Source organism: Phocoena phocoena, chromosome 2 (genome assembly GCF_963924675.1).
Source record: "Phocoena phocoena chromosome 2, mPhoPho1.1, whole genome shotgun sequence".
In the NCBI taxonomy this organism is placed as follows: Eukaryota; Metazoa; Chordata; class Mammalia; order Artiodactyla; family Phocoenidae; genus Phocoena; species Phocoena phocoena.
Genome location: NC_089220.1, coordinates 91142341 through 91167729, shown reverse-complemented (window position 1 = coordinate 91167729; position 25389 = coordinate 91142341). Strand labels below are relative to the sequence as shown.

The 25389-nt window shown below is 40.7% G+C and overlaps 1 protein-coding gene across 2 annotated transcripts in view; it reads left to right on the top strand.

Moving 5' to 3' along the window:
* FBN1 (fibrillin 1) overlaps window positions 1-25389 on the top strand; it is a 254837-nt gene that overhangs the window by 124202 nt on the left and 105246 nt on the right. For both annotated transcript variants that reach the window (XM_065872970.1, XM_065872969.1), the window contains 9 exons: window positions 2781-2906; window positions 8612-8770; window positions 12826-13005; window positions 13640-13780; window positions 15493-15612; window positions 18583-18708; window positions 20339-20461; window positions 23685-23807; window positions 24898-25050. In XM_065872970.1, coding sequence (XP_065729042.1) covers window positions 2781-2906; window positions 8612-8770; window positions 12826-13005; window positions 13640-13780; window positions 15493-15612; window positions 18583-18708; window positions 20339-20461; window positions 23685-23807; window positions 24898-25050 — 1251 coding nt within the window. The remainder of the gene's footprint in view (window positions 1-2780; window positions 2907-8611; window positions 8771-12825; window positions 13006-13639; window positions 13781-15492; window positions 15613-18582; window positions 18709-20338; window positions 20462-23684; window positions 23808-24897; window positions 25051-25389) is intronic.

The following is a 25389-nucleotide window of genomic DNA, read 5'->3' as shown; positions in this document are numbered from 1 at the left end:
TAGACATGGAAAGGGAAAGGGTGTGTCACTGAGGAGACGACCTTGAAGGGGCCATTTAATAAGTTCCTTCAAATTGAACAATTTGGCCTGGTGCTTTTAGCTTTATCTGTGTGACAAGTAGGGACGTACACTCTACGTTGTGTTTCCTGACCTGCTGACCTTTGAAGGTGTGCACCCTAAGTGGAAACCCTGCCCCTTCCTCCTGCCCAGCCTGTGGCGGTTGAAGACTTGGATTTAACATCACTTTATACACGAACCTCTTTGCTCTTGTTTCAGGTTTTACATGTGCCAGTTTTCTGAAGGCCTCAGTGGAATGCAAGAGCTGTGCCTAGGCACCAGAATTATAGAAATCAGGTTCTATGATCGTAGCTACAGTGTGAGGGTTAGATGAGTTGACACCCATAAAGCATTTAGACAATGCCTGGCACTCAGTACATATTAATTCTTCTTCTTCTCCTTATCCTCAGTAAAGGGTCCAAATCTAACGTAGCCAGCATGTGAAAGAAGATGTTTCCTCCACCCTGCCTAAGTTAATCCTTGTTTTTATTTTTATTTTTTTTTAATTAATTATTTTTGGCTGTGTTGGGTCTTTGTTGTTATGTGCGGGATTTCTCTAGTTGCGGCGAGCAGGGGCTACTCTTTGTGGTGGTGTGCGTGCTTCTCACTGTGGTGGCTTCTCTTGTTGCGGAGCACGGGCTCTATGTGCACAGCCTTCAGTAGTTGTGGCTCACAGCCTTAGTTGCTCTGTGGCATGTGGGATCCTCCGGGACCAGGGCACCAACTCCGTGTCCCCTGCATTGGCAGGCGGATTCTTAACCACTGCGCCACCAGGGAAGTCCCAGATTCTTGTTTTTAAATAACTTTTTTTTCTGATATATGCTGTCACTTAAATAACCTCTTTGGATATTGATGTCTACTAAGTGTCCTTAAAAAGGATGACAGCAGTCATTTATACAAACAAGTAGAAGAATGTTTCTTTCAGTAGACTCTATCTGCTCACATGATTTTTCATAGGCATCATGTGACTTAGACATCAATTTTTAGGGACATTTCGAGAAAGGTGCATTTGTGTTAATACCTTTGTGTTATGGTTATAACCTCCTCTCTTGTTAGATGACGTTGTCAGGTCCTCCAGGCTCTTTGATGTACTTGTTTGGCTTTTTGTTGGTTTTAGGTAGTAGTGGGGCTGGTAAATACAGAAGGATCGATGTTAAAGAACTGCCTTAAAATGAGCCTTGAGAGTATGGTTAGGTTAAGTTCTAGACCCTGAGGCTCTCTCCTTAGCTGTTTCTCTGCCTGACTTTCACTGACTCCACAGTGACGTTTATATCTGTCGGAGCAGAATATGCACCTTTCCCTTATACAGCTTCACAAGGACGATCTGTCTGGGTTAGCACTGACCCTAACATAAGCTGTGACATATTGCTTGGTTTAGCCTCTAGCCTAGCCTAGAAGAATGGGGGTTTTGCTTTTAAAAAGGTTAAACTGCATAGAAACAGTGTCACTGCTGTCTTTTTGACTAACAGGGTGAACTTGAGTCAGAAGACACTTGAACTCTATTTTGGTCCACTTAGAACTCTGTTTTGTTTTACCAGTGAAGAGCAGTACTTTAACTAGAGAAGAAAAGTTCGTATTTTTAAACTACCCACACTGGCAGTCTGGCCATTCATTGCAATGGTTCCAGGAGGCTTGGGTCAGACTGTCCCTCTCCCTAGGTCAGTGCAGAAAGCCCCACTTGTCTTAGGGAAGAGGCCACGTAGATACCTTGGGCCCTGAGTTCACTTTTAACCTAAGCAGGACATTCTCAGTTTCTTCTCTCCCCACACTGGTGCCACATCTGTCGACAACTGCCAGTGTCTGATTGTGGCTCTTGAAAAGCTCTCCTTGAAGGAAATGGTCTGAGTTGTCTAAGTGACTTTGACTTCTTCCTTAAGGAGACCCAGTGGCCTCCTCAGACGCTGAGGACTAACCACAACTCTGACCTCAGCCGACCCCACAGGGAATTGGAGTGGTTTTCAGAGTTGTACCCTTTGGGGCGAGATGACCAGACCATTGTCCTTCCTGCACAATCAGTCGGTGGATGTGGGCGCCTGGGAAGGTTGTAACCCTCAGGCTGCTCAAGGGGTCCCTGAAGGAGCTGAGAGCTGGAGGCCATCTCCTGGCAGCACTCCCAGATCTGGGACAGCAAGTCATTTCCTGACAGAGGAGTTGGATGAAGCATCTCAGCGTCCACCACAATTCACTCTCTGAACCCAGAGAGAACCATTGTAGTGGCAGTTTGGGAGCCCCTGAGACTACCAAGTTAGCCGCGTCTTGGTCAGCAGTCAGACCACGTGGTCTCCTCTGTAGGATTTCAGTATCTGTGGAAAATCAGCTCAAAAACAAATGCAGGAAGTGATGCAGAATATACAGTGGATAGAAAGGGAGCTTAACTGAATGCGCAGAACACGAAGAGAAAAGGGAAAACAAAATTTTAAACAAAATGTTTGGAATATTAGCATGCTGTAGGGACTTGAAACAACAGTACAGTTTTAGATTTTAAAGGCAGAATTTCTCTCATTTTGCTCTAATCTTTCAATTTTGGTAAATTCCTTGGGTAAACCTGTCTTGAGAGAAGAAACACCCATTCTTTGAATTAACTATTTTATAGGCAGCTTTTATTCTCTAAAGATTGCTGTTTCTGGGAACATGATTTGATGGGTGTTACCTCTGAATTCTTGTAATGATGAACGGTTTTATACTGTGTTCTACAAATACTGAAACTATTCTTTTCATTCCAGATATTGATGAATGCAGCACTATTCCTGGAATCTGTGACGGGGGCGAATGTACAAACACAGTCAGCAGTTACTTTTGCAAATGTCCCCCCGGTTTTTACACCTCTCCCGATGGTACCAGATGCATAGGTAGGTGTAATTATAAACATCATACACAGTTTATGTAAATCAGTTCCATAATAGACGTCATTCTAAGGGAGACATATAATTTCTCACTTGAGGTAAAATGTGCTTTTATGGAAGTCTGTTAAATAGTTGACCACCCTCTTGAAGAACAGAGGCAACTGTGGTCTTGTTTTGGGATTTTTGCCTCCCATAAAGAGATGATCCAGGAGACCCTACAGATAAACTCAGTCTAAAATTAACTTTGCAGTTATGTGACCGTCAGACCTTGAAGCCATCTTTGACTCTTCTCTCTCTTTACCCCCACCTTCAGTCATTTCCCAGGACCTATGTTAATTTAGATCTGAAATTCTGCAATAATCTTTTAATTGCTCTCCCTGCTTCATGGCTTCCCTACATTCCGTCTTGTCAGATTTATCTTCCTAAAATGGTGCTTTGATTAAATAACTCTCTTGCTCAAAAACCTCTGGTAGTTTTCCATTAGGATTTGGAAATTAGTGGTTTTCAGTCTATATCCCACGGAATCTTCAGGTGCTGCAAAGTCCTCTAGGGATGCTAGGGTTGGAGAGGGGGACAGGGCAAAGGGGGAGGCTGAGTGGAAAGGGTTCCTGCCTTCCCCTCCCGCTTCATACACACACGCCAGGCAATTTTGCTTTTATCTGGGTGGGTGTTAGGCTTACATCTGGGTGGGTGTTAGGCTATCCATATTTTGCTATTACAAAATATCAATTAAATAAGTGGTTCTGTTGTTCAAAAATATAGATCTGACAATAGCTGGATTTAATGGTTGCTAAGAGTTCCTTCAAAGTCCAGTATTCTAGAATAAAGTTCAAGTTCAAAAATGGACAGCCCGATAGAGAAGGAGCTTCACTCTGTGACCCCTCCCAACCTTGCTGACTTAGCACAGTCACTGCTTCTCACCCCCGAACAGGCCATTCACAGCAATTGCTTCATTCACGTTGCACCACTCAGAACACGTTCCCCAGTGCAAGCCTCCTTTCACACTCTTACTCAGGTTCTCTATCTTTGAAGGTGTCCCAGATCAGCTTACCTGAAAGCAGTTTCCCCCCCGAACCTAAGGATATCTTATTAGAAATGGTTTTATAGGGAAATTCTGTGTTTCTGTATGTTTTTATCTCCCTAATTAAGTTGTAATTCTCCTTAGAGAACAATAACTGCTAGCCTTATATTCCTGGTGGTTCTGAGCACAATTCCTCGCATGTAGTAGGCACTCAGTAAGCATGTGTTGACTATCAAAATAACTAATCCCTTATTAATAGGGCCGAGCTGAGGAGCCTATGGCAGAAGGCCTCAGAGGAAAGTGAAGGCTATCTTTTGATGTCTGTTTCTGGCCCATAGTTTCAAAGACACGCCAGCTTCACATCCTCACCACAGGCCATGAATTTCAGACCAAAACAGAATTGCACTTGAAATTCTGAATTCCTTTTTAGTTAGTCACACATAATAAAAGCTGAGGGCAGTCTCTCCGTTGACATTTGAATAAGTACAACTCATGAGGGAAACATATCTGGACTTTTCCTTAGACGCAATGGTCGGTGGCGCCCGGATTGCCTGCTTTTCCAGAATCTATCCATAGATCTTGGAACTGCAGTGAAAGGATGGCAAGTGCAGTTCATGTAGCTCCTTCTTCTCCCCAAACTGTCCCAATTAACACATGACCTCCGGTGGATACGCCTAGCAGAAATCCTTTCCTGGCCAGATAATAGGTAGATTTTTTTTTTTTAACCTTCAAAGAGATCCCCAAACAGCATTAAAATGATTAATCCTTTTAACACATTTACATATCAGAAAGTTGACATTTTTAAAGTTCTTTCCTTTTTACCTAATATACCCACGCTAACTTTTTACAAAAGAAGGGCACTAAGATTCCTGGGTCACCTCCTCGGTGTGAGGTATTTTATGGAAATTATCTGACTTAAGGTTCAAAACAGTACTGTAGATGGGAAGAAGCTGAGGTTTAGGAAGTTTAGATAAATAATTTGCTCCAGTTGTTTAAGCAGTTATTAAGTGAGGGAGCTGGGATTCCAACTTGGGCTGAGTCTACAGTCCGGACTCCGCCCATTGCTTCCTCCCAGTGACTGTCGGATGCAGTAAACGTTTGCTTGCCATACCCCTAGGCAAGCACTGTTCCTCCTTCCTTGGAACTTTATGAGACCCATAATTAGCAACTTACATAAAGTGATCCCAATGACATTTCTGCCTTCCCTACTGCCTGCCATGGTAAACCACAGAGACCCCCAAAATTATCCCCAGTGGCAAGAAAATATGTATAGTCTCCGACTTTTAAACAAATCCAAGGTTTGTTGGCAAGTGGGTTATTTGGAATTAGTGAATCTAACCAATAGAAAACCCCACGTGTAGATAGTGGTATGTGGTATCTTCCTTATACATCTCTTTTAACCATGATATCCAAACTGTTACCTTCTGTTACCGCATTCTGCGACCCTCAGATCTCACCAGTTCTAACACTGCCTTTGTCGTGTAAGCGCTGGTAGAATTATTGCACTTTATTTTTGGTTTTGTGATCTTCATTTGGCACTTTATAATACTTTGTGTAAGGCTGTCTTTTCATATTAGTGTGTTCTGTCTCATCAATTCCCAGGACTCTTAGAGATGTCTGGTACCTAGATTGGGCCTCACAGCTCCTAGCTGCTGGTTGGCCCCAACAATGTTAGTGATTGGTTAGGGGAGACCTGCTGACAGGCTAGGATGACCTGCAAACACCTATTGATATTTAATCCATCATATATTTGTTTTGACGTGATGTGATTTCTGGGTCCTGAGAGTAAGGCCAAGTGATTCAGAAGTGGAGAAAGGAAGAAAGTTTCTTACTCCTTTTCTGCCAGATGTCTTGGTCAGGGCAGATTTAAAATAGATGAAGGTGTCTAAGGTTTCTCCAACCTTCATTTACCTCCTCTAAGTCTTACCATGCTTCTCCCTCAGCTCCCATAGATCTTCAGATTACTTTAAAGCCACCCCTTACCCTCTATGCAAAGCGATCCAGCACCAGATGATTTCCTTTCCACTTCCTTTGGCACTACCATCTGATGACATGGAAGACTTCAGGCTGGCATGACCAAGGGTCAATTCCCCTGAATGGTTCCTGCTTTTCACAACTCTTCCCACTGGTTTTCTTTTTTTTTTTTTTTTTTTGCGGTACGCGGGCCTCTCACTGTTGTGGCCTCTCCCGTTGTGGAGCACAGGCTCCGGACGCGCAGGCTCAGCGGCCATGGCTCACGGGCCCAGCCGCTCCGCGGCATGTGGGATCTTCCCAGACCAGGGCACGAACCCGTGTCCCCTGCATCGGCAGGCGGACTCTCAACCACTGCGCCACCAGGGAAGCCCCCCACTGGTTTTCTTTACAATTATAAGTTGTGTAAATGTGTGTATTCTTAACAAAAGCTCTCCTGCAAAAAAAAAAAAAATTGTAAAATGATTATTGTATATGCAGGTGCCATTTATAAATCAGGAACTGCCAGCAGCCCGGATGTGGCTGGTGATTCTTGCAGTCCCACCACTCACCATTTTGTTCCAGCGTCTCCGACCCATTGATTTATCATATAAGTCAGCCAGCTGGGCAGTAAAATAATATCATAGATAATTTGCAAAATAATAGATATAAGCCCATTAGGAGCTTGCTGTTGGCAGCTGTGGGTCCCAGTTTTGCTCTGAAAGATGGCCCACACTGAAAATTGTACATACAAATTTTGGTCAAGTGTTTATACTGGGTTTTGACCACCAAATTCATTTGAAGCTGGGATATAAGCCAGTTTTGAACATCTCTTCCCATTCTGTTTTTTTTTTTTTTTTTTTTTTTTGTGGTACGTGGGCCTCTCACTGCTGTGGCCTCTCCCGCTGCAGAGCACAGGCTCCGGACGCGCAGGCCCAGCAACCATGGCTCACGGGCCCAGCCGCTCCGCGGCATGTGGGATCCTCCCGGACCAGGGCACGAACCCATGTCCCCTGCATCGGCAGGCAGACTCTCAACCACTGCGCCACCAGGGAAGCCCCCTCTTCCCATTCTTAACAGCCTTTGGTTTCCATGCCCCAATATTAATCCTGGGGTATATGAAGTATTATTGTCTTTAAGGCAAAGCGAATTAGGAAGCAGGAAGTTCTGTTTCTCCCCCTTGTGCACAGGGAGGTGCCACCCATGTCTCCACAGAGCATTCTTTGTCTGCACTCCCTTCTCCAGCCATTTACCCTGGACCAGGCTGGAGTAAAATTTGTTCTGCCTCTTTGCTGAGGCTATTAGTCTGACCAGAGGTGCAGGAACTGGGACCACAGAAAATTTCTGGAAAACACACTTACACTTGCTAGTGGTTTAAAGTACTTTTTAGAAATAATCTCGTATCCTTTAAAGCTGACCCATAATTTTCTTTTATGGTTTGTCTAGGTTTGATGTAGCCATCTTCACTCGACATTAACAATTTAAATGTTTCTAAGTCAGCCTTGGTTTTTTCATTTTATTAATTTATTGCAACCTTCAAGATTTTAAGGCTTTGTGTTTTTGAGAATGATGTAGATGAAAAGAATGATAGGGATGACCCTCTCTGATCAAATGTTGGTTAATATGCAGACTTACAGGAAACATGAGGACAGATTTTTGACTACAAACAAATTCTTCACCTTACAAAAGGATTTCCCAGTTATATTCCTTCAAATGACAAGCATATTCAAAATACTAGTTTCAAAACTTATTTTATAGGAACTGTACAGAAATACATTTTACTTAAAGAGAGATACACCCGTAACATATGATAGTTAGATCAAGGGGTTCTGCACTTGGCTACCTACCTCCTCTCTTCCACCGCATGACCTCAAAGGCTCATGAAGCAGTTAGGTTTCTCCTTTGTCATGGGCTCTTTTCTGGTAACCCAGAGGTGTACTTCAGTGTGTCAGTGTTGTCACGTCAGTCAGACATGACGTAACCCAATAAAAGTGATATATAGAAATGTCTTCCCCTGTTGCTTTGAGAAGATACCGTTCTGCCACGAGAACAAAGTTCCTTCAAGAAGTATTGTATCCTATAGCACCAAGAACTTGCAATCATGTACATTTTGAACTTGTAAATAATGAGTGCCTTATCACATCTGTTAGGGCCCCAGGACAAAAGGAAACCTCGATTAACGAGCAGTGGATCTGACTGCAAAATGGCTCATTCCTTTAAAAAAAAAAATATCTCACACGTCTGACTCACGGTTTCAGACTGAAAAATAAGAAAGGTCTTTTAGAGACATAACCTACGGTGCAGACTTCATGTTGTTTTAAAATAGATTTGTATCAGTATTTGCCTAAAGTGGCTCAAATTAAGTCGTTTGAAACCAAGGACAACACAGTCTCCCTTCAGTATAGAGACATGTCTCTATACCTAATTAACCGTCACTGCCAGTGATTTTCTTCTTCTCTCTTTTCCTATGACCCATATGGTTGTAATCATTTGTTCCCACCTTGCGGATGGAATGTGGGACTTGGGCCAAGTGTACCAGCTCACAGGGGCAAAAGGTGTGAGATGGAGGGATCTCTGACTGAGCGCTGTTCCCAAGTGGCACTCACAGTTTACCTTCTAGGGCTGAGTGTCAGCTCATCCTGCCCGAGCCCCACTGGGAAATGTGGAGGTGCTGGGGCAAAAGAGAGTCGTTTTACGTTTGATCTCAGTGATGTGTATGGGGGTTTCTTTGTCCTCTCAGATGTTCGCCCAGGATACTGTTACACGGCTCTGGCAAACGGGCGCTGTTCTAACCAGCTGCCGCAGTCTATCACCAAGATGCAGTGCTGCTGTGACGTCGGCCGGTGCTGGTCTCCGGGGGTCACTGTCGCCCCCGAAATGTGTCCCATCAGAGCAACGGGTAAGAGCCCTTCCATTTATCCACAGAGCATCTCTGCTCAACCCCCTGCGAGCCCAGGGGCAATGTACGTGCTGTAGATTTAGTGGAAACCGGGGTAAGTGAATAACATTCCAGAAAATAAAAGAGATGGCCTTCAGGGAAATTTCCCCAGGTAATGAACAGGGGAAATACAGAGGTCCATACAAATGACACTGTTCGCAGGTACTGTATCTTACTTAGCTTGCGTATTAACACTGGGTAGCAACCTGACCAGTCAGAAGGACTGGTTCCTTCCTAGTCTCCTGTATTTCTTTTGTATCCTCAAAAGCTTAGCAGAATAAAACTCAACTCCCTCAGAGCCTTTCAGGTGAGTTATTCGGGATACACATTTCCTCCTTCCCTAACGTTTGACACTCTCCTCTTCTTGGTTGCCAAGTCCTGTTGATGTTTTTTTCTTTTCAATGTCTCTTTTCTGTCATATCCCTTTCCACATAAAGCTCATTTTCTCTCATCTGCACTATTGCAGTAGCCTCCTAACTGGTCTTTGTGAAATCCACAGCTGCCACGTAACATTTCCCAAAGCCTAACTCATCTGAAATTCAGTTTTAAAAAATCGTGTCTGGGGAAAAAGTAGAGAAAGGTGTCCAGAAAATTTTTCGCAGGATGAACTCAGGCAATATCCAGTGGTCCAAGTCACTCCATTTCTTGAAAATAAAATTTTATTACTTAGCAGGGCATTTAGAGTCCCCAAATCCGATTCCTGTTCATCTTTTAATTCTTATTCTTTATAGTAGCTTTATTTTCTAATTAAATGATGCAATCCAGCTTTCCTTGAACCCAGTCTGAGCACTTCTAAACTCAAATATTCTTTTTTCTCCAAACTTCTCCCCAGTTCAGGTCCTTACTCCCTACTCCCCACCCCTGCTACCTCTGCCTGTTATACACCCTCTTTTTGGTTGAGATTCCTCTCAGATGTGACCTAATCCCTGCACATCCCAAGACCACCACTGCTGAAAATGCTCAGTGCTCTAGGTTTGTACTGCTGCTGTGATACAGATCCCATCTGCTCAGGTCTGTGCCTGTGTGTGTTCATATATAGCTTTTTTTACTAGTTAAGAAATCTCATTAGGGGGTTTCAGTCATCATTATAGTGCCTTATTCCTTCTAATTTTTTAACGCTTCTCTGGTACTTAGCGAGAACTTGCTGATGGGAGGCATTCACGTAGGGTGTACAACTTACTAGGTGACGTCTTTCCCACCAGTTCTAAGTAAAAATTGGGGTAATAACTTCTTCTCAATCTGGTTCCTGAAAAGTATGTTTAAATCAGGAAATTATAGGGGAGAAAATCAGGATGCGGATGGATGAATGTAGAGCTAATGAAATACTTCAGAGTGTGCTACTCACAGAATATGAATGCCCCATTATCATGGGTTATAGACCTGCTCACAGATGTTATTTTTAAATTTCTATTTATTACTGAGAATTATGTGTGTGGACTAAAGAAGCAAGAAAATCGTTCAATAAATTTTAACATATAACAGGTCATATATTTTGCCATATATTTTGACTGTCTCTGGCCTAAAAATATAAGGCACCCTTCTTAGTTCACTAGGGGGACCATTTAGTAGGTCACTGTTTAGAAGCACATGACTTTCTATTAAGACCTACTGCTTGGATACCAGGAGAATCACTTTTTAAATGGATATGTTAACTTAGGAATCAGCAGCATTGATGTGGATTCTTTCCTATGTTGAGACCTTGAATAGAAGAGGGAGGACTAGAGTAGGCTTAGTTGCTGAAGACCTACTTTGGGACTCATGGAGCAGAAGGCCCGGTCCCCCTATGTAACTTTGCAGGGAGCTGCTCTCCCAAAGGGTACCACTGAAAGATGCACAACCCTGAGACAGGCCCAGAGCAGAGCAGATGGATAGAGCAAACTAATTTGCAGGTAGGTGTGTTTGTTTGTTCAAATGTTCCAGTACCAGTACTACAGAGCTCTGGGTTCTTAACTTATGGAGACTGATGACGTAGGAAGAATTATTTCAGATTGGTCAGCTTTTCACTTTAAAAAAAAATCAGTGTCATCTCTGGGTTAAATGGAGATAGGAAAGTTGGACATCAGTTGAACAAAGTCAGCCCCAGGTTGCTGATTCTGAATGTAAAGGGGCTCAACGGAAAGTTATTAAGCCGAAGAAAGTAGGAAAAAGTACAGAACCCAGCCTGATACACTTTCATGGAGAGGTTGAGATGAATTTAATGGCATGCTTAAAATAATATACCCACCTAGTTAGCAGAAATGCTGATAAGCTATCCAACTTCTTTTATAGAAATCCTAAAAGACTAAAAAAAAAAGGTTGATTGGTGCTTGGAAGCTAATAAGTACAATTGCCATTCAATTAAATCCAACATAGTTAATAAATTCCTCTTCTGTGCAGTTTTCCAGGTGAGGCTGAGAGTGGGATTTCGTCATGAGTTAGACGCGATCCTTGACTTCAGAGACTACACAGTCTTAGTGGTAGAGAGTTGGTAGAAAGCAGGTAGCCAGGAAATGTTGGGTATGGCACGTCCAGGTGATAATTCTATAAGGAAGATCACTGTGGTTTGACAACAGGGATTGTAGCATCCTGATTCAGGGAAGCAGAAACAATATATAAATCCTTTCCAAATACAGTCAAGTACTACAGAATCTTTGTGGGTTGAAATTCCAGATAAACAATGCAGTAGTAGAATTCTCTGAAAACATAAACTTAACCTGAGTTGGAAATGTCAAGTATGATTGAAAAAGTTTTAGTAATGGACCAGAAAAAAACAACAAGGTACGTGGTAGCTAGGTACGTTTAGCCAAATGTAAATGGACAGAAGGTCCCATGAGGTTGAAATATGAATACATTTCAGTATGACATATCACTGTGTCATAGAATAAGTCAGATTCTAGTCCACAAGGAAAATAAAAATACTAGCCTAATTTCTATTAATGGATGAAGCTAGTATAGAAAGTACCTATGGGAGAATCCAGAATCCCTGTGTGACAGAGGTAATAAAATAATCAACATTCTGGAAAGAGGGAAAAAAGAAATTTTAAAAATTATACAGTTTACTTATGGAAGGGAACTGTGACAAAATATGGCTATTTGTAGGAAGCATGAAAATGAGTGGCTTTAAATGATGCCTATCTACTGATAACTCCAAAACTTAGCAGCAGCCCTGACTTCCTCTCTAGGCTTCAAACTCTCTTTTAAAACTGCTTTGTGACATCTCCATGTGGATGTCTGATATCTCAAAATTCATATGCTCAACGTACAGCTTTTACCCACCAAACCTGCTCACATCACAGTTTTTCCCATCTCAGCAAACGGCACCAACGTCTACCCTGTTGCTCAACTGGAAAACTAGAAGTCATTCTTGATTTCCTATTCCCTCAGCTCTGACATTTACTCCTTCCCCAAACATAGCCCATTCATCTCTAAAATAATCTTCAGATGTGTTTACTTCTGTCCAGTTCCATCACTGGCTCCCTTGTCCAGCCATCTTTGTCTTGCCCTTGGTCTTCTGTAGCAGTCTTACCTCCCTCCAGTACAGTCTCCAAATGCCAGTGAGAATGATCTTCTGAAAATGTTCATCTGATCATGTCCCACCCCTGCAGAAGACTACCAGTGACTTCCCAAGGCATATAAAATAAAATCCAAGCACTAAAAAGTGTGCTCTTTAGAGTCCTGTGGGATCCACAGGTGGGAAGACTGGGTGGAGATCATGGCATTTTATTCTATTCTTCCTTGAGGTGAATTTTGACATAGGTAAAGACTTCCTAGGTTTTAGGAGGGACATGTGGTACACACTCTGGGGAGTTTGTTTCCAGTTTTGAATTATTGTTCCAGTCTGGTTGCTGCTGTAGGTTTTAGGAATGCTGACTGAGGAAAAAAAGCCAAGTCAGTTGGCTTTTTTCCTTTTCTCCAATTGACCTACGTGGTTTGATGATCAGTTGTATTCAAAATTTCTTTACAAAGTAAGGATGACTTCCATGGGCCTATGGCATATGCTACCCCTCAGCTGTTGTGTTGTGTTTTTTTTTTTTCAGAGGATTTCAACAAGCTGTGCTCTGTCCCTATCGTAATTCCCGAGAGGCCAGGATATCCTTCCCCACCCCTTGGCCCCATTCCTCCAGTTCACCCTGTTCCTCCTGGCTTTCCTCCTGGACCTCAAATTACAGTCCCTCGACCACCAGTGGAATATCCATATCCATCTCGGGAACCACCAAGTAAGAGCTCAAAAGTCATATAATTACGTTTCTTGCATTAATCAGGTTAACTTTTTTGTTGTTGTTTATGCTGTTTAAGTCATTAAGTAAGTTTAACCAGTCCTTAAAGATTTCATTTACAGAGTGTAGTATATAACTTTCTCAACTGGCCTATTGCATAAAGGAAAATGGGCAGTTTCATATTCTCCAGAGATTAACGTCCTTTTGCTATTGATGTTGTGGGAGAAATTTAAATCTGATTCACAGGATGAATTCATAGAGGAGGCATTAGATTACTCTTTGGGTTATATATCATGCAAAGCAGTTTTGCAAATAGTTAAATGCCAGTAACTCACTGCCTTTGTTGCTTCCCTGCGCTCGAGGCCTGAGAGTGAGGCGGAGGGAGCCGTGGAGAGAAGCAGGCAGAGGAGCAGGCTACAGCGAGGCCGCGGTACCTGGCAGCGTGCGCCACGGTGCACAGGTGCTCTCTGTAGGCGAGAATGGAAACATGCTCTGTTGACGCCAGGCGACCTTTGCCCAGAGTGTCCTCCTTCCTTTATGATTCAGCATCTTGCCCATTATTACTGGATTCAGTGCTGGTGGAAGATGCCCTAGTTAGACATAATTTTAATGGGGTTTCGTGTTATTCCTTCAGGGGTGTTGCCAGTCAACGTCACTGATTACTGCCAGCTGTTTCGCTATCTCTGTCAAAATGGACGCTGCATCCCAACTCCTGGGAGCTACCGGTGTGAGTGCAACAAAGGATTCCAGCTGGACCTCCGTGGGGAGTGCATTGGTACGTGATAGACCACTAGCTTGGCACCAAGAGGCTACTGCAGTGCTGTTTCATGACTGTATAGGTTTTCTATGGCTGCTATAACAAATTGTCTCAAACTTAGTGGCTTAAAACAACACAGATTTATTATCTTATATTTCTATAGGTTAAAAGTCCGACACGGGTCTTTCTGGGCTAAAATCAAGGTGTCGGCAGGGCTGCGTTCCTCTCCGAGGCTCTTGGAGAGAATCCATTTCTTTGCCTTTTCTGGCATCTAGAAGCCGTGTGTATTCCTTGGCTGAGGGCCTGTTTCTTCATCTTCAAAGCCAGCAGTGTAGCATCTTCAGATCTCTAACTCTCTGATTCTCTCTTTGCATTCCTTCTAACACGTTTAAGGATCTTTGTGATTACATTGGGCCCATCTGTATATAATCCAGGAGGGATGGATTCCACTGATTAGCAACTTAATTGCCCTTGCCATGTAGCATGTTCACAGGTTCTGGTGGTTAGGACATGAACGTATTGGGGGAGGGGCATTATTATGCCTACTGTAGTGACTTTTAACTTTCATTGTAAAACACATTCAAGGCATTGCTGGTAACTCTAACTTCAGCCATCCTATCGAAGGCTGACCATTAAAATGAGGCATTAGAAATATCCCCAACTTATGAAACTTTGCATGGTTTACTAATTTGAGTGGATAACTTACCAACAATCTCTAGTTAGCAAGGAACTAAAGCAAGGAACTTTACGTTGTTGATAAGGCAGTTAAGCTAGTGAAGGAAGGAAATGTAACACAAGGATAATTTGTTGGATTGGATAAGAACACCCAGTTGCCATCTAATTTTTTAGAAATAAACTGCTCTCTTAGGTCTATTATAAATCCCAATTCCAGTTATGAATCAGGCAGAAATAAGTAGTTCTTGGTTTCTCATGCTATATAGTTTCCTGGTGATATGAAAGCCCCTTCAAGTAGCTTGTTAAGAGAGAGTCCTTCAATCCTGAGAGGTCATCCAGAGCTGGGTAGGAAAGGCAAAGGGAACGTCTGGCTTAGGGTTGTGAGATCATACTTGCATCTGCCACAAGAAGCATGTGACTCCGGACAAGTGGGTTATCTTCCATAAGCTTTAGCTTCTTCATCTTCACAAACAGAGGAATAAAAACCAGTTTACCTGTAAGTAAACTGATAGCTCTAAATGAGTGTAAAACTAGCGGGAGCCTGTCTAGGGGCGGGGTGGAGGTGGTAGCAGCCTTGATGGTGGGTGAGAATTGCCCTTTAAACAACAACAGCTTCATGGTTTGTTGTAATATTCATAGCGGAACTGAGAAAGGAATGCTTAGATATGGTTAGGTCTTCTTTTCATTGAAAAATTGAGCTTCAAGAGACACTCAGATTTCTGTCCAGAAGCCACTTCTGAAATATTAGTCTGTTTGATTCCCTTATGTCAGACCCAAGGAAGAGAAAATGTTTATTGGCTTGGAGCGTTGAGTTGCTGCGTATTTGGCATTTTTCTCTGAAAAATGACACAGGAAAATAATACATTCTAACTGCTCAACGAGTTAAAGTGGCCGGTGACACCGTTATTGTAGTGGAAAGAAAAAAGATCTTTTCATTATGCTATTTATTTCTTAAAAGGAAAGTGTTTTAGCGTGTAAAGGAAACCAGTAAAATGGTCTTGGAGTTATGAGTTACTGCGATCTAATGTCTTACTGAAATATACTGTGTTTTGCAGATGTTGATGAATGTGAGAAAAACCCTTGTGCTGGTGGCGAGTGTATTAATACCCAGGGCTCCTACACCTGTCAGTGCCGACCTGGCTATCAGAGCACACTCACCCGGACAGAATGCCGAGGTACGTGTGGTCCTAGCTTGGCACGTCGGACATGTATGCTAAGTAAGGAGTTAGCTTTGAAGGAATTCCGTGGAGTCTGAATAACCCTTGCCGGGAGAGGCTAATATGCTCCCATTGCTTTTTTGCACTTAATTCCAGAAATTGTTACTCTGAAGGATAGCATCATAAAATCTGGCAAACATTCACGTTATTTTAAAAGATGTTTCTGTGCCTGTGGGAATATCTTCTTTTCACTTCCTTAACTTTTAATCTGAGAGCTAGGGAATGGGGTTGTCCTTTGTTGACACAGAAACTGAGAAAGGTTTCAGGTGAAATTTTACGCAATTAATTGCTTCACGGAAAGGCCTGAAGGATAAGAAGTGCCTGTAAGTTCTTGCTGCTTATTTCGTGTAGTCAGCGGCAGCATCACCTGGGAGCCAGTTGGAAATGCAGCATCTCAGGTCCCACTTGAGACCTGCTGAATCAAAATCAGCATTTTAACAAGATCTTCCAGGGACCCTTACGCATGTTAAGGTTTGAGAAGCACTCCTATAAAGTTTCCTCACAAAAATTTCCCTTCAGATTTGTTTATTAATTGACTTATTAAGCCACCCAGTATACCTCTTATTGGATGACTTTGATGTACTGAGTTTCTGAGATAGAAAGAATTAAGATATGTGCCCCACCTCAGGGCACTCAAATATCTATATCTCTATAAGTTGGGCACAGAATGATCTGTTATAATTGATCAGTAAAGCCAGATAAAAGCAACAGAACTCTGTTGAAATTAAATACAAGGGAAGATAAGGGAGGTTTGTATCACTTTAAAAATTTGTCAGCCATTAATGAGTTAATTTTGTTTGCCTCTTTTAGCAAAAGTTCTTCATATTAGTTGAAGGCATACAGATGTTTTTATTTTTTATTAGTGACTGTTTTCAAAATCTTCGAATTTGGTTCTGACTTAGGGATTTCTTGCCATCAGTGTATTTTAGTACACCGCTTATAAATGGCAATTTTGAGCAGAAAAACCTGGAGCACAGCATTTCAATCTGTTAATATTTCTATTAATGGCCTACTTACTGAATTACAAATATAGTTTGAATTTTTAACTGAGTTTAGAACCTTCTTTATAACTATTGTTTAAAATAATCAGCACGTACAAACAGTATACGAGGCATTTTGCAATCGTGGAAGATAAACCGAAACCAGTGTTTCAGAAGACAGCACTACTAAATAAGCAAATAGAAGACATTCTTGAGGATACTCAGCTGCGGCAGGGGCCAATCAGTGTAGGTGCATGTTATTGTCATCACTCTGAGACTTAGTTTATTAGAGACTGAAGGTTACCTAAAAGCCTCAAGCACTGTCTTCTTTAAGAGCTAGTGCGAAGCTTAGCCCAAGCACAAGAAGTTGATAACGTGATCACATTTGTGGGTAGATGAAAGTCGCCACAGAATGGTCAGAAAGGCTGTATACTTAGCTGAGAAGGACACGAGGAACTAAACAGAGGGGACAGAAGAAACATACAGAAACACGGTAGAGACGTTGAATGGCAAGCTTTTCATTTATTTTTGTAAGGCAGCAGGAGCCCGAATGGCATTTTCAAATTAGTGAGGAGAGAAAAAGCTGAACTCTTTATCCTGTTGATTTTATCCTTGGGCCTCCATAGATTATAGAATCCAAAAAAAAAAAAAAAGTAGATTATAAAATCTTAAAAAAAAAAAAGTCTGCTGAAGAATATGCGGCTTTTACTATTTTTTGGAGTGTGGAGCAGGTCAGATTTTAGTAAGGATTAAGAAATAAATGAGAGAGAAAAAGATCGTAGGTTGTTGGCACAAAGATCAGACAGAAGAAAAGCCCAGACTGCTTCAGCTAGTCCAATGACTCGTGTGGAAACCACTGCTGGATCTGCCCAGAAAGAAAGTGCGTCTGAGGGTCAACCACAAGACACCGTGCAGACACAGGGTAGACAGAATAACCAGTATGCCATGAATGCACATTCTTGTCGTCCAAAGGATGTTTAGGGCTCTTATACCCAGGCACATGGCCTCAACTCTGCATGGGTAGGTCTGCTCCCATCCAACTCTGCTCGGTGCCCTGGCCTCTATCTCTTGGGAATAAGCCCTGGCAAAGGTTGTACGCTCTGTAGACAAGGTGGTTTGTGTTCATCCTTTTTGATGTTCATCCAGGCATGTAGCCTAGAAACTGAGGGGAATAGATAATCCAGGGTAACTCGTTGTGCACTTTAGGTTAGTTGCTAATCTTTAAATGAGAGATCAGATGCGGGTTATTTGAGTTATTGTCATTTTTAACACTTCCATATCATGCTCTGTTGTTTACTTTGGCATAATATTAAACATGAAAGAAAAAAGGGGAAATGCCCCCATAGTACCAATATTTTGTTTGTTAGATAGAATACTCATAAAGTTATAAAAGAGACTAAGAATATATAAACAAATAAAACTGTATTTGGACCAGAACTGCCATAAGGAAGGTAGACGTTTCAGAGTCAAAATGATTGACGGTTTTCAGATGGAATTAGGTTTTTAAATTGTTTTTTTTTTTTAATGGCATTTCTGTTTAACTGTTCTGATACAGCGAACATCAGATCTGCCTTTTGATCATGTCTTAAAAGACACCAGCCAAAGTTCATTGTAAATAATGATATATACTGGCTCATTGAATTACCTAGGAAAATGGTGAAAAAGAACCTATTTTGTTTACAGAACTGAGATTTAGGGAGCCTTCTTAGAAAGTAAAGTTAAACTGAATGCTATTATGTTGGCATTTTTTTCTTTCATATGCCTTTCAAACTTTTATTAGTAACCCTAAATTTTATATTATTTAATACTGAGTTTATGTTGAAGAATATTATTTAGTAATCAAAACCCAAGACTAAGATCTTGAATTTAGAGATGGTGAGAGGAAGAAATAAAATAATTTAAAATCCCCTAAGTAAAGCTATTTCTTCCTTTTTGACTTCGATTTTAGACATTGATGAATGTTTACAGAATGGCCGTATCTGCAATAACGGACGTTGCATCAACACAGATGGCAGTTTCCATTGTGTGTGTAATGCAGGATTTCATGTTACGCGTGATGGGAAGAACTGTGAAGGTAATACGGTGTAATAATAATTACAGTATAATCATGTCATTCCCCTATTCCATTGCAGTTTCAGTATCAAAAGTCTTTAACAAGGCCAAGTCAAACATTGAGTGAAAGGTCAAAGTATCAAATGTATATTCACCTGTTGTTATCTGGGAGGATGCCTAACTTTCAACAGTATTAGTTCCTTTAATTCACATTTGTGTGAGTCAAATAACATTGTAAATATAGGAGCAGAGCTTGCTATTTAAATATTCCTGGTGACGAAACTTTTGTAGCATAAATCATTACTTCCAAATTTTATACAGTCAGAATTTGTACATTAAAAAAAAATAGGACACACCTAATCTCATATATTCTTCAGTCACTTATAATCCTTTTGTTTAAAGTGTCTATGTAGTAATGAAATATTACTAAGGAGTATCTGAAAATGTAAAATTGGAGAGAAGTGTTGGCGAGAGTCAGCCCTTTATATTGCCTCTTGAATTAATCACCTCACTTTGAATTGGGCTGTTTCATTTTGTCTTTTTCCCTGCCTTTTCTCCCCTAAATTGAAAATGTGACAATTATTGATGAGTTTCCACTTCTTAGACCTTTAGCAGAAAATGAAGAATGCTCCTTATCATCTTTCCCAAAGTCTTCGGGAAAGATCCCAAGAATCTATTCATACATTAAAGGAATTTCAAAATTGTTCTTAGAAACATTTTTGGCAGAATATTATCTCAGTGATTCAATTCAAAGACTTAATGCCAAAATTCTCAGTTGGGATAGAGTCTTGTTTAAAAAAGAAAAAATCATAAATTACTTCGGTCTGACTAAAGCCTGTAAGTGAAAACACACTGTGTCTAGAAGAGCAAGTGCCTCCTAAGACAGCTGTAATGTTAAATAAAATAGCATACTGATGAATTTAAAGAAATATCTGTATGCTCAAGGGATCCTAAAGGTTAGCTGTCATGGCTATACTCTATAGTCAAGTCTTGCATTTTACAAATACGTTTTTCCTATCCCTATTTAAAATTGCTTCAAACTGCCAGCAGTTCTCTGGTTTCTACTTTTTAAAGAATCAAGAAGTAGCCTAAATACATTTCATCATTCTTAGTTTCGATTTTGTTTTTATTTTCAGTATATTAGAAGTAATGTGGATCTGTAAATATAACCATCAGGCCGTTTACACACCTTTCAGTTTGTAAACTGCTGTTCCTAAAAAGAGCCTTGGTAGCTCTTATTGAGTTAAATTTCATATATATATTTATATGAAAAATATATTTATATGAAATTTCATAGATATATATTATGAGTCTAATACACATACATGTGTATATACATATACACATATACGTGCATATACATATATACGTATATGCTTGTGTAAGTATATATGTATATATATACACACATGTCCTAAAATAAATTTAGCCCTATAGTTTGCATGCACATGTCAGAAATTGAGAACTTGAGATACGTATTTCATATGGCCACTCTTCTCTTTGTAAGCTATAATTTGGATGAAAATTAACCTTAGACAATAATAACAAAAAGTAAAGAAATGTGACGAAACAGAATTATATTGACCCAGGTTGGCTTCCTTTGTAAGCTTACTCATCTGGCCATAAGAAAATATATCCTTTGTATTTTTCAGATATGGATGAATGCAGCATAAGGAATATGTGCCTTAATGGAATGTGTATCAATGAAGATGGCAGTTTTAAATGTATTTGCAAACCTGGATTTCAGCTGGCATCAGATGGGCGTTATTGTAAAGGTTTGTGCTATAAAACTCTAAATCATATTCTTCACCCTTGTTTTGTCCTCCCTACGTTGCTTAGAGCTACCACCTTTCCTTATTGATTCTCCCTATTTAAAGTACCCCTAACTCTGTACTAAGAAACCTGACTGGAACTCCTCCTTAAGTCCAGCCATCCAGAGAGCTACGATTTATGCCCAGAAGGCTGTTCTTACTTCAGAAAGGGTGTTTGTTGTCTTCTCAAAGGAGCCTGATAGGCTCCATAGCAAATGAATGAGAAGCTGAACTACCATTTGGACTACCAACAGCTGTGAGCATCTTTTTCAATAAGCTGAGTTCTGCCTCTTCCTTACAGTTGAGGAATAATGACAGTTGGCTTCTTGATGGCTGTCATTTGCCACCTCTTACATCTTCACTGGACAGAATATTGTAGGCTCTTATTGGGGTGATCTCTTCTTCATAATTTCCTCCAGATACCTTAAGAAACACAATTTATTTAAGCTTTATCAAATCACAGAAGCAAAAAAGGGGAACAGGATTGAGCAGAAGAAATAAAGGAACCAGGAGCCAGTATTTAGCTTTGTAACTTTTGAAATAATCTTATTGCTCCAAGTAGTGAAGCAAAATGAAGATTTTTATTTGTGCTGTTGAAAATTGGGGTCCTGAGAAGAGTTATCAGGAGATAACTGCAGTTATCAGGAGGAGAAGTTAAATTTGTGCTCAGTTGCTCTGCCTCATGCGGTCGAGGATGAGTAGTTATTGCCCTTGTGTCCAAGATCTGAGCTGCAACCAGACTTCTCAAGGAACCTCATACTCAAAATAGATCCAGGGAATCTGCTGAAATATGACACTCAAAACCATAGTTTCAGATGTAGAAGGTAGAGAGAGCATCAGGCTATTCAAGATGGAGAAGGCAAGAAAAAGTCCTATGGTGCCTCTTCTCTAGGTGCCCTTGTATTAAGTCCTTGTATTAAGTCTTCAGCATGATGTGTATTTTCTCTAGGCTTAAAAGAGCTTCTAGCCCTTGGTTGTTTACCTACATTCTCTATGACCTTCCCATCAATAGCTCTTCAATATCATGGAAATCTGCCTTCACAGCAAGAGAAAGGTTGTTTTGTTTGTTTTTTGTTTTCAAATTTGAAGTAGGAAATTGGTATCCATGCTTTTGAGCTATGTGTTGAGAGGAACTTATAGTTGGGGAGACAAGATTAACGCATGAAAATATTAAGACAGCATACAACAAAGCACCCAATTGTGCAGGTTAAGTGCTGTACAAGTGAAAAAGAAAGGGGAAGGGAATGATTGCTGGAATATTTGGAACTAGGCTTCCAAACAAAATAACAGAAGGAAATGTGAAAGTCCCTTTGTGAACAGAACTTTTCTGAGAACACACACTCCTCTCTCTTACCTATGCACAGAGCATGCTAAGATTCACTTTCAGTACCTATAGGCTGCCAGTGAGCCAGGCCACAGACTCTTAAGGGTGGCCAATAGATAATGCTGTTGTAACTATTTCAGAAGATATTATGACCTCATAGGTGAAGCCCGGTTTTGCAACTGTTTGCAATCAGTGAACTAGTATCTTATTGATAAATGGATTGTTCCAGTCTTTTGAAAGTGCCTGATGATTAAAAGTCTGCTCTGACTTTAACATTCTGGCTTAAGAATCAGAGCTAGAGAGAAAGAGAGGGGGAAAATGCTCCATATTCTTACCTGTGTCGTCTTTATTCTGACGTATAGAGAAGATGGAATACACACACTTGTAGTAAGAAAAAAGGAAGAGAAAAGAAAAAAATTTCTTGTATGCTGAATTTCTTTTCCATCATTTTTCTCTTGATATCATGGGATAAGATTTTCTCTTAATGCTGAACACTTGGTTCTGATCCCACAGAGATGTAACTGTTCAAAGCTGAATGAACAATGCTAATTTAATCGCTACAGTTAACCAATCTGATGGACAGCCTGGTCTCCCTGATCACTCTCTGAAGGTGGAGGCCACTCACTTTGAGCAACGCCCTCTGGATCTATGTTCCATCGCTGTCCCCAGTAAAAAACCTTTGGATTACATTTCAGGCTGTAGTCACCACTGTTTTACTGTAGATCTCAATTTGAACAAAAAGGTGACCTGAATAACTGAACCAGTTTGAGTTCACGTATTTAAATATAACTGCTGTTTTAAAATACAATCTGTACACGGAATCTTGGACCATCTGAATATATTTTGTGCCAGATAACACAAGCTTTGTAAAACGCAGAGGTGTTTCAGTCTCAATTTGCCTTTTTAAGGTCAGAAGAAAGGAAATATTTACCTACACCAGTCGTATATTATAAAAGGAGTTGTTATAAAACGACTTGTTTCTAAGTGTTATATGTTTTCCAAAACACAGTTTTGGTACCATTTCTGTTTCCATGTTGGAAACAGAACATGTTTGGTACCATGTTCAGGGGGAAAAGTATCCGCTATTATTAGTATGTGCCCAATAAAATCTTTTACCAGGCCTCCCTAAGGATACACATACGATACTATAAAATATTTGTAATGCTTAAGAGAGATTTTTCTTTGCTGGGTTCCAATTGGCTAGGAGTTGTCATCAAAATCATCTATATTCATTTTCTGTTCCTTTTGTATGGTGTTCCATCCAGGCTTTAGTTCTGTGTCTCCTCATGCCATTCTAATTTTCCCAGAGAGTTAAGGCATGAGTGATACTGGAATGGACACCAGTCTGGGTGTTGGATGCCAAAAGGAGAAGCTTCCTGCCCAGGCCAAAGATGTAGTTTATTATCAAGCTAGATTTCTGACAGTCCTGGAAAAATTGCCATGTGAAACATTACACAAGACCCTTTGTCTTTTAGCTGTCACTTTCCTTCTTCTTCCAATTCTGTTTTTGCCTTTGTGATTCTTACTTTGGATTAAAAAAAAAAAAATCTCAGGAGAATGTTATTGAAATAGCTTTCTATAGAAAAGAAATAAACTCAGACAGTTTATCTCTCTCCATTTTTGTTCCTTTTCTCTCAAAGGAAAATGAAATGCATCTCACTGAGCTTTTACTGTTGACGCTGCATATTATTGTAAATCTTCCCCATTTTCAAGTCTTAGAACTGTAAATATGTTATGTCTTTAGATAAAGTCACTTTATTTATTTTTTTTCTCTTTTTTTCTGACATCTTTATTGGAGTATAATTTCTTTACAATGTTGTGTGAAGTGGCTTTATTTTTAATAAGTGCTTTTCCCCACCACAGATATTAACGAGTGTGAAACACCTGGGATCTGCATGAATGGGCGTTGTGTCAACACTGACGGCTCCTACCGATGTGAATGCTTTCCTGGACTGGCCGTGGGTCTGGATGGACGTGTGTGTGTTGGTAAGGTTAAAGCCGTAACTAGATGTACGATAGAGATCCATCCTCTGTCAGTCAATAAAATCCGCCAATAATAAATGTACTTGACTGTAGCAGATATGATACAATTAATATTTGTGGGGCAACAAACCACCAAACAGGGTCAGTTCTTTTCTTGTATGACATGGATATTAGTTTAAGGCATAGAAAGACGAGCTGAGATAAATGAAAACCAAGGGAATCCCCACCTCTCCTTCTCCCTTGTCTTTCCTAATCACCTAACTGTCCCCAATTTTCTCCAACCCTCCTTTGTTGATAATGGTCTTTGAAATTGACCTGTATGTGCCCATTATCTCATGGTGAACATTTCATTTTCATCTAGGGAATTAAATGTTCCAAGGGAGGTATAGAATGCAAAGGAGGATATGGATAAGTAAGAAACTTATATGATAATAGTTTTATGTGGCTTTATAAAGAGTTTGAGATTTGTTGATAAATAGATACAAAGTTTTTCCAAATTATTTTTAAGAAAGGTAGTCGGTAGACCCTTTGAATTGGGAGAGGATTGGACATAGCTGGAAATCTCCTGGTGGTAAAGATGATACTGCTTAGTTAGACCAATATCTGCAGATTTGTATAAATGAACCTTTTACAGATTAAACGTCCTCCTTTTTGAAAGTACATCTAATTCAGATATTCAATAATTGCATGTTTATTTTGAGGTCGTCTGTATTTCTAATAAAGATCTTATTTATCATAAGGCGAGATTGAATGGTCATCATTCATTCAACATTTATTAAGTGCCTTCTCTGTACACTCCTGGGGAAGAAAAAAATGAGTGAGGTATAATCCTAGCCCTTAAGGACCTCACAGTTGGGTAAACCATAATAGTCCCTAGAGAACTGGAAGAGTCTAGTAATTGGTTTCCAGGGCTTGGAAGCTGAATGCAGAATGATTTGTTTCGTTTTGTTTTCTATTGGGACCTAATACCAGAGGCATTCTCTGTGAGTTAGAACAGGGACAATGGCTAAATAAAACCAGCTTCAACTTTGACCTGGGGGGTTCCCATCTGTTTGAAGCGATAGTATGATGACAGATGCTTCTTCCTGTGTAGACACACACATGCGGAGCACATGCTACGGTGGATACAAGAGAGGCCAGTGTGTCAAACCCTTGTTTGGTGCTGTTACCAAATCTGAGTGCTGTTGTGCCAGCACCGAGTATGCTTTTGGAGAACCTTGCCAACCGTGTCCTTCACAGAATTCAGGTATGTGGTGTCATGGGGATGCCCTAGTACTCCCAGCCTTCCGCCACCATCTGCAGTCTTTGCATTTTTGGAAGTCACGGGGAAAGATTGCGTCTGCTCTCCAGGTGCGTCATGTACCTTGCTGGGGTCTTGGCAGGGGCTGCTCAGCCTCTGCTCAGATGTTCCGCACAGGCCCAGCCATCACTTGGATTAGGCAGCACGTTCATGCCTCCCATCTGAACTCCTCCACCTCAGTAACAGTCATGCTCTTTAGGGTGTGTGCGACTTGCCTTGTTTTCTAAAGTAGCTTCACAGTGTTTACATTTTGTAGGAACTGTTATAAAAGCAGAATTCTACCGC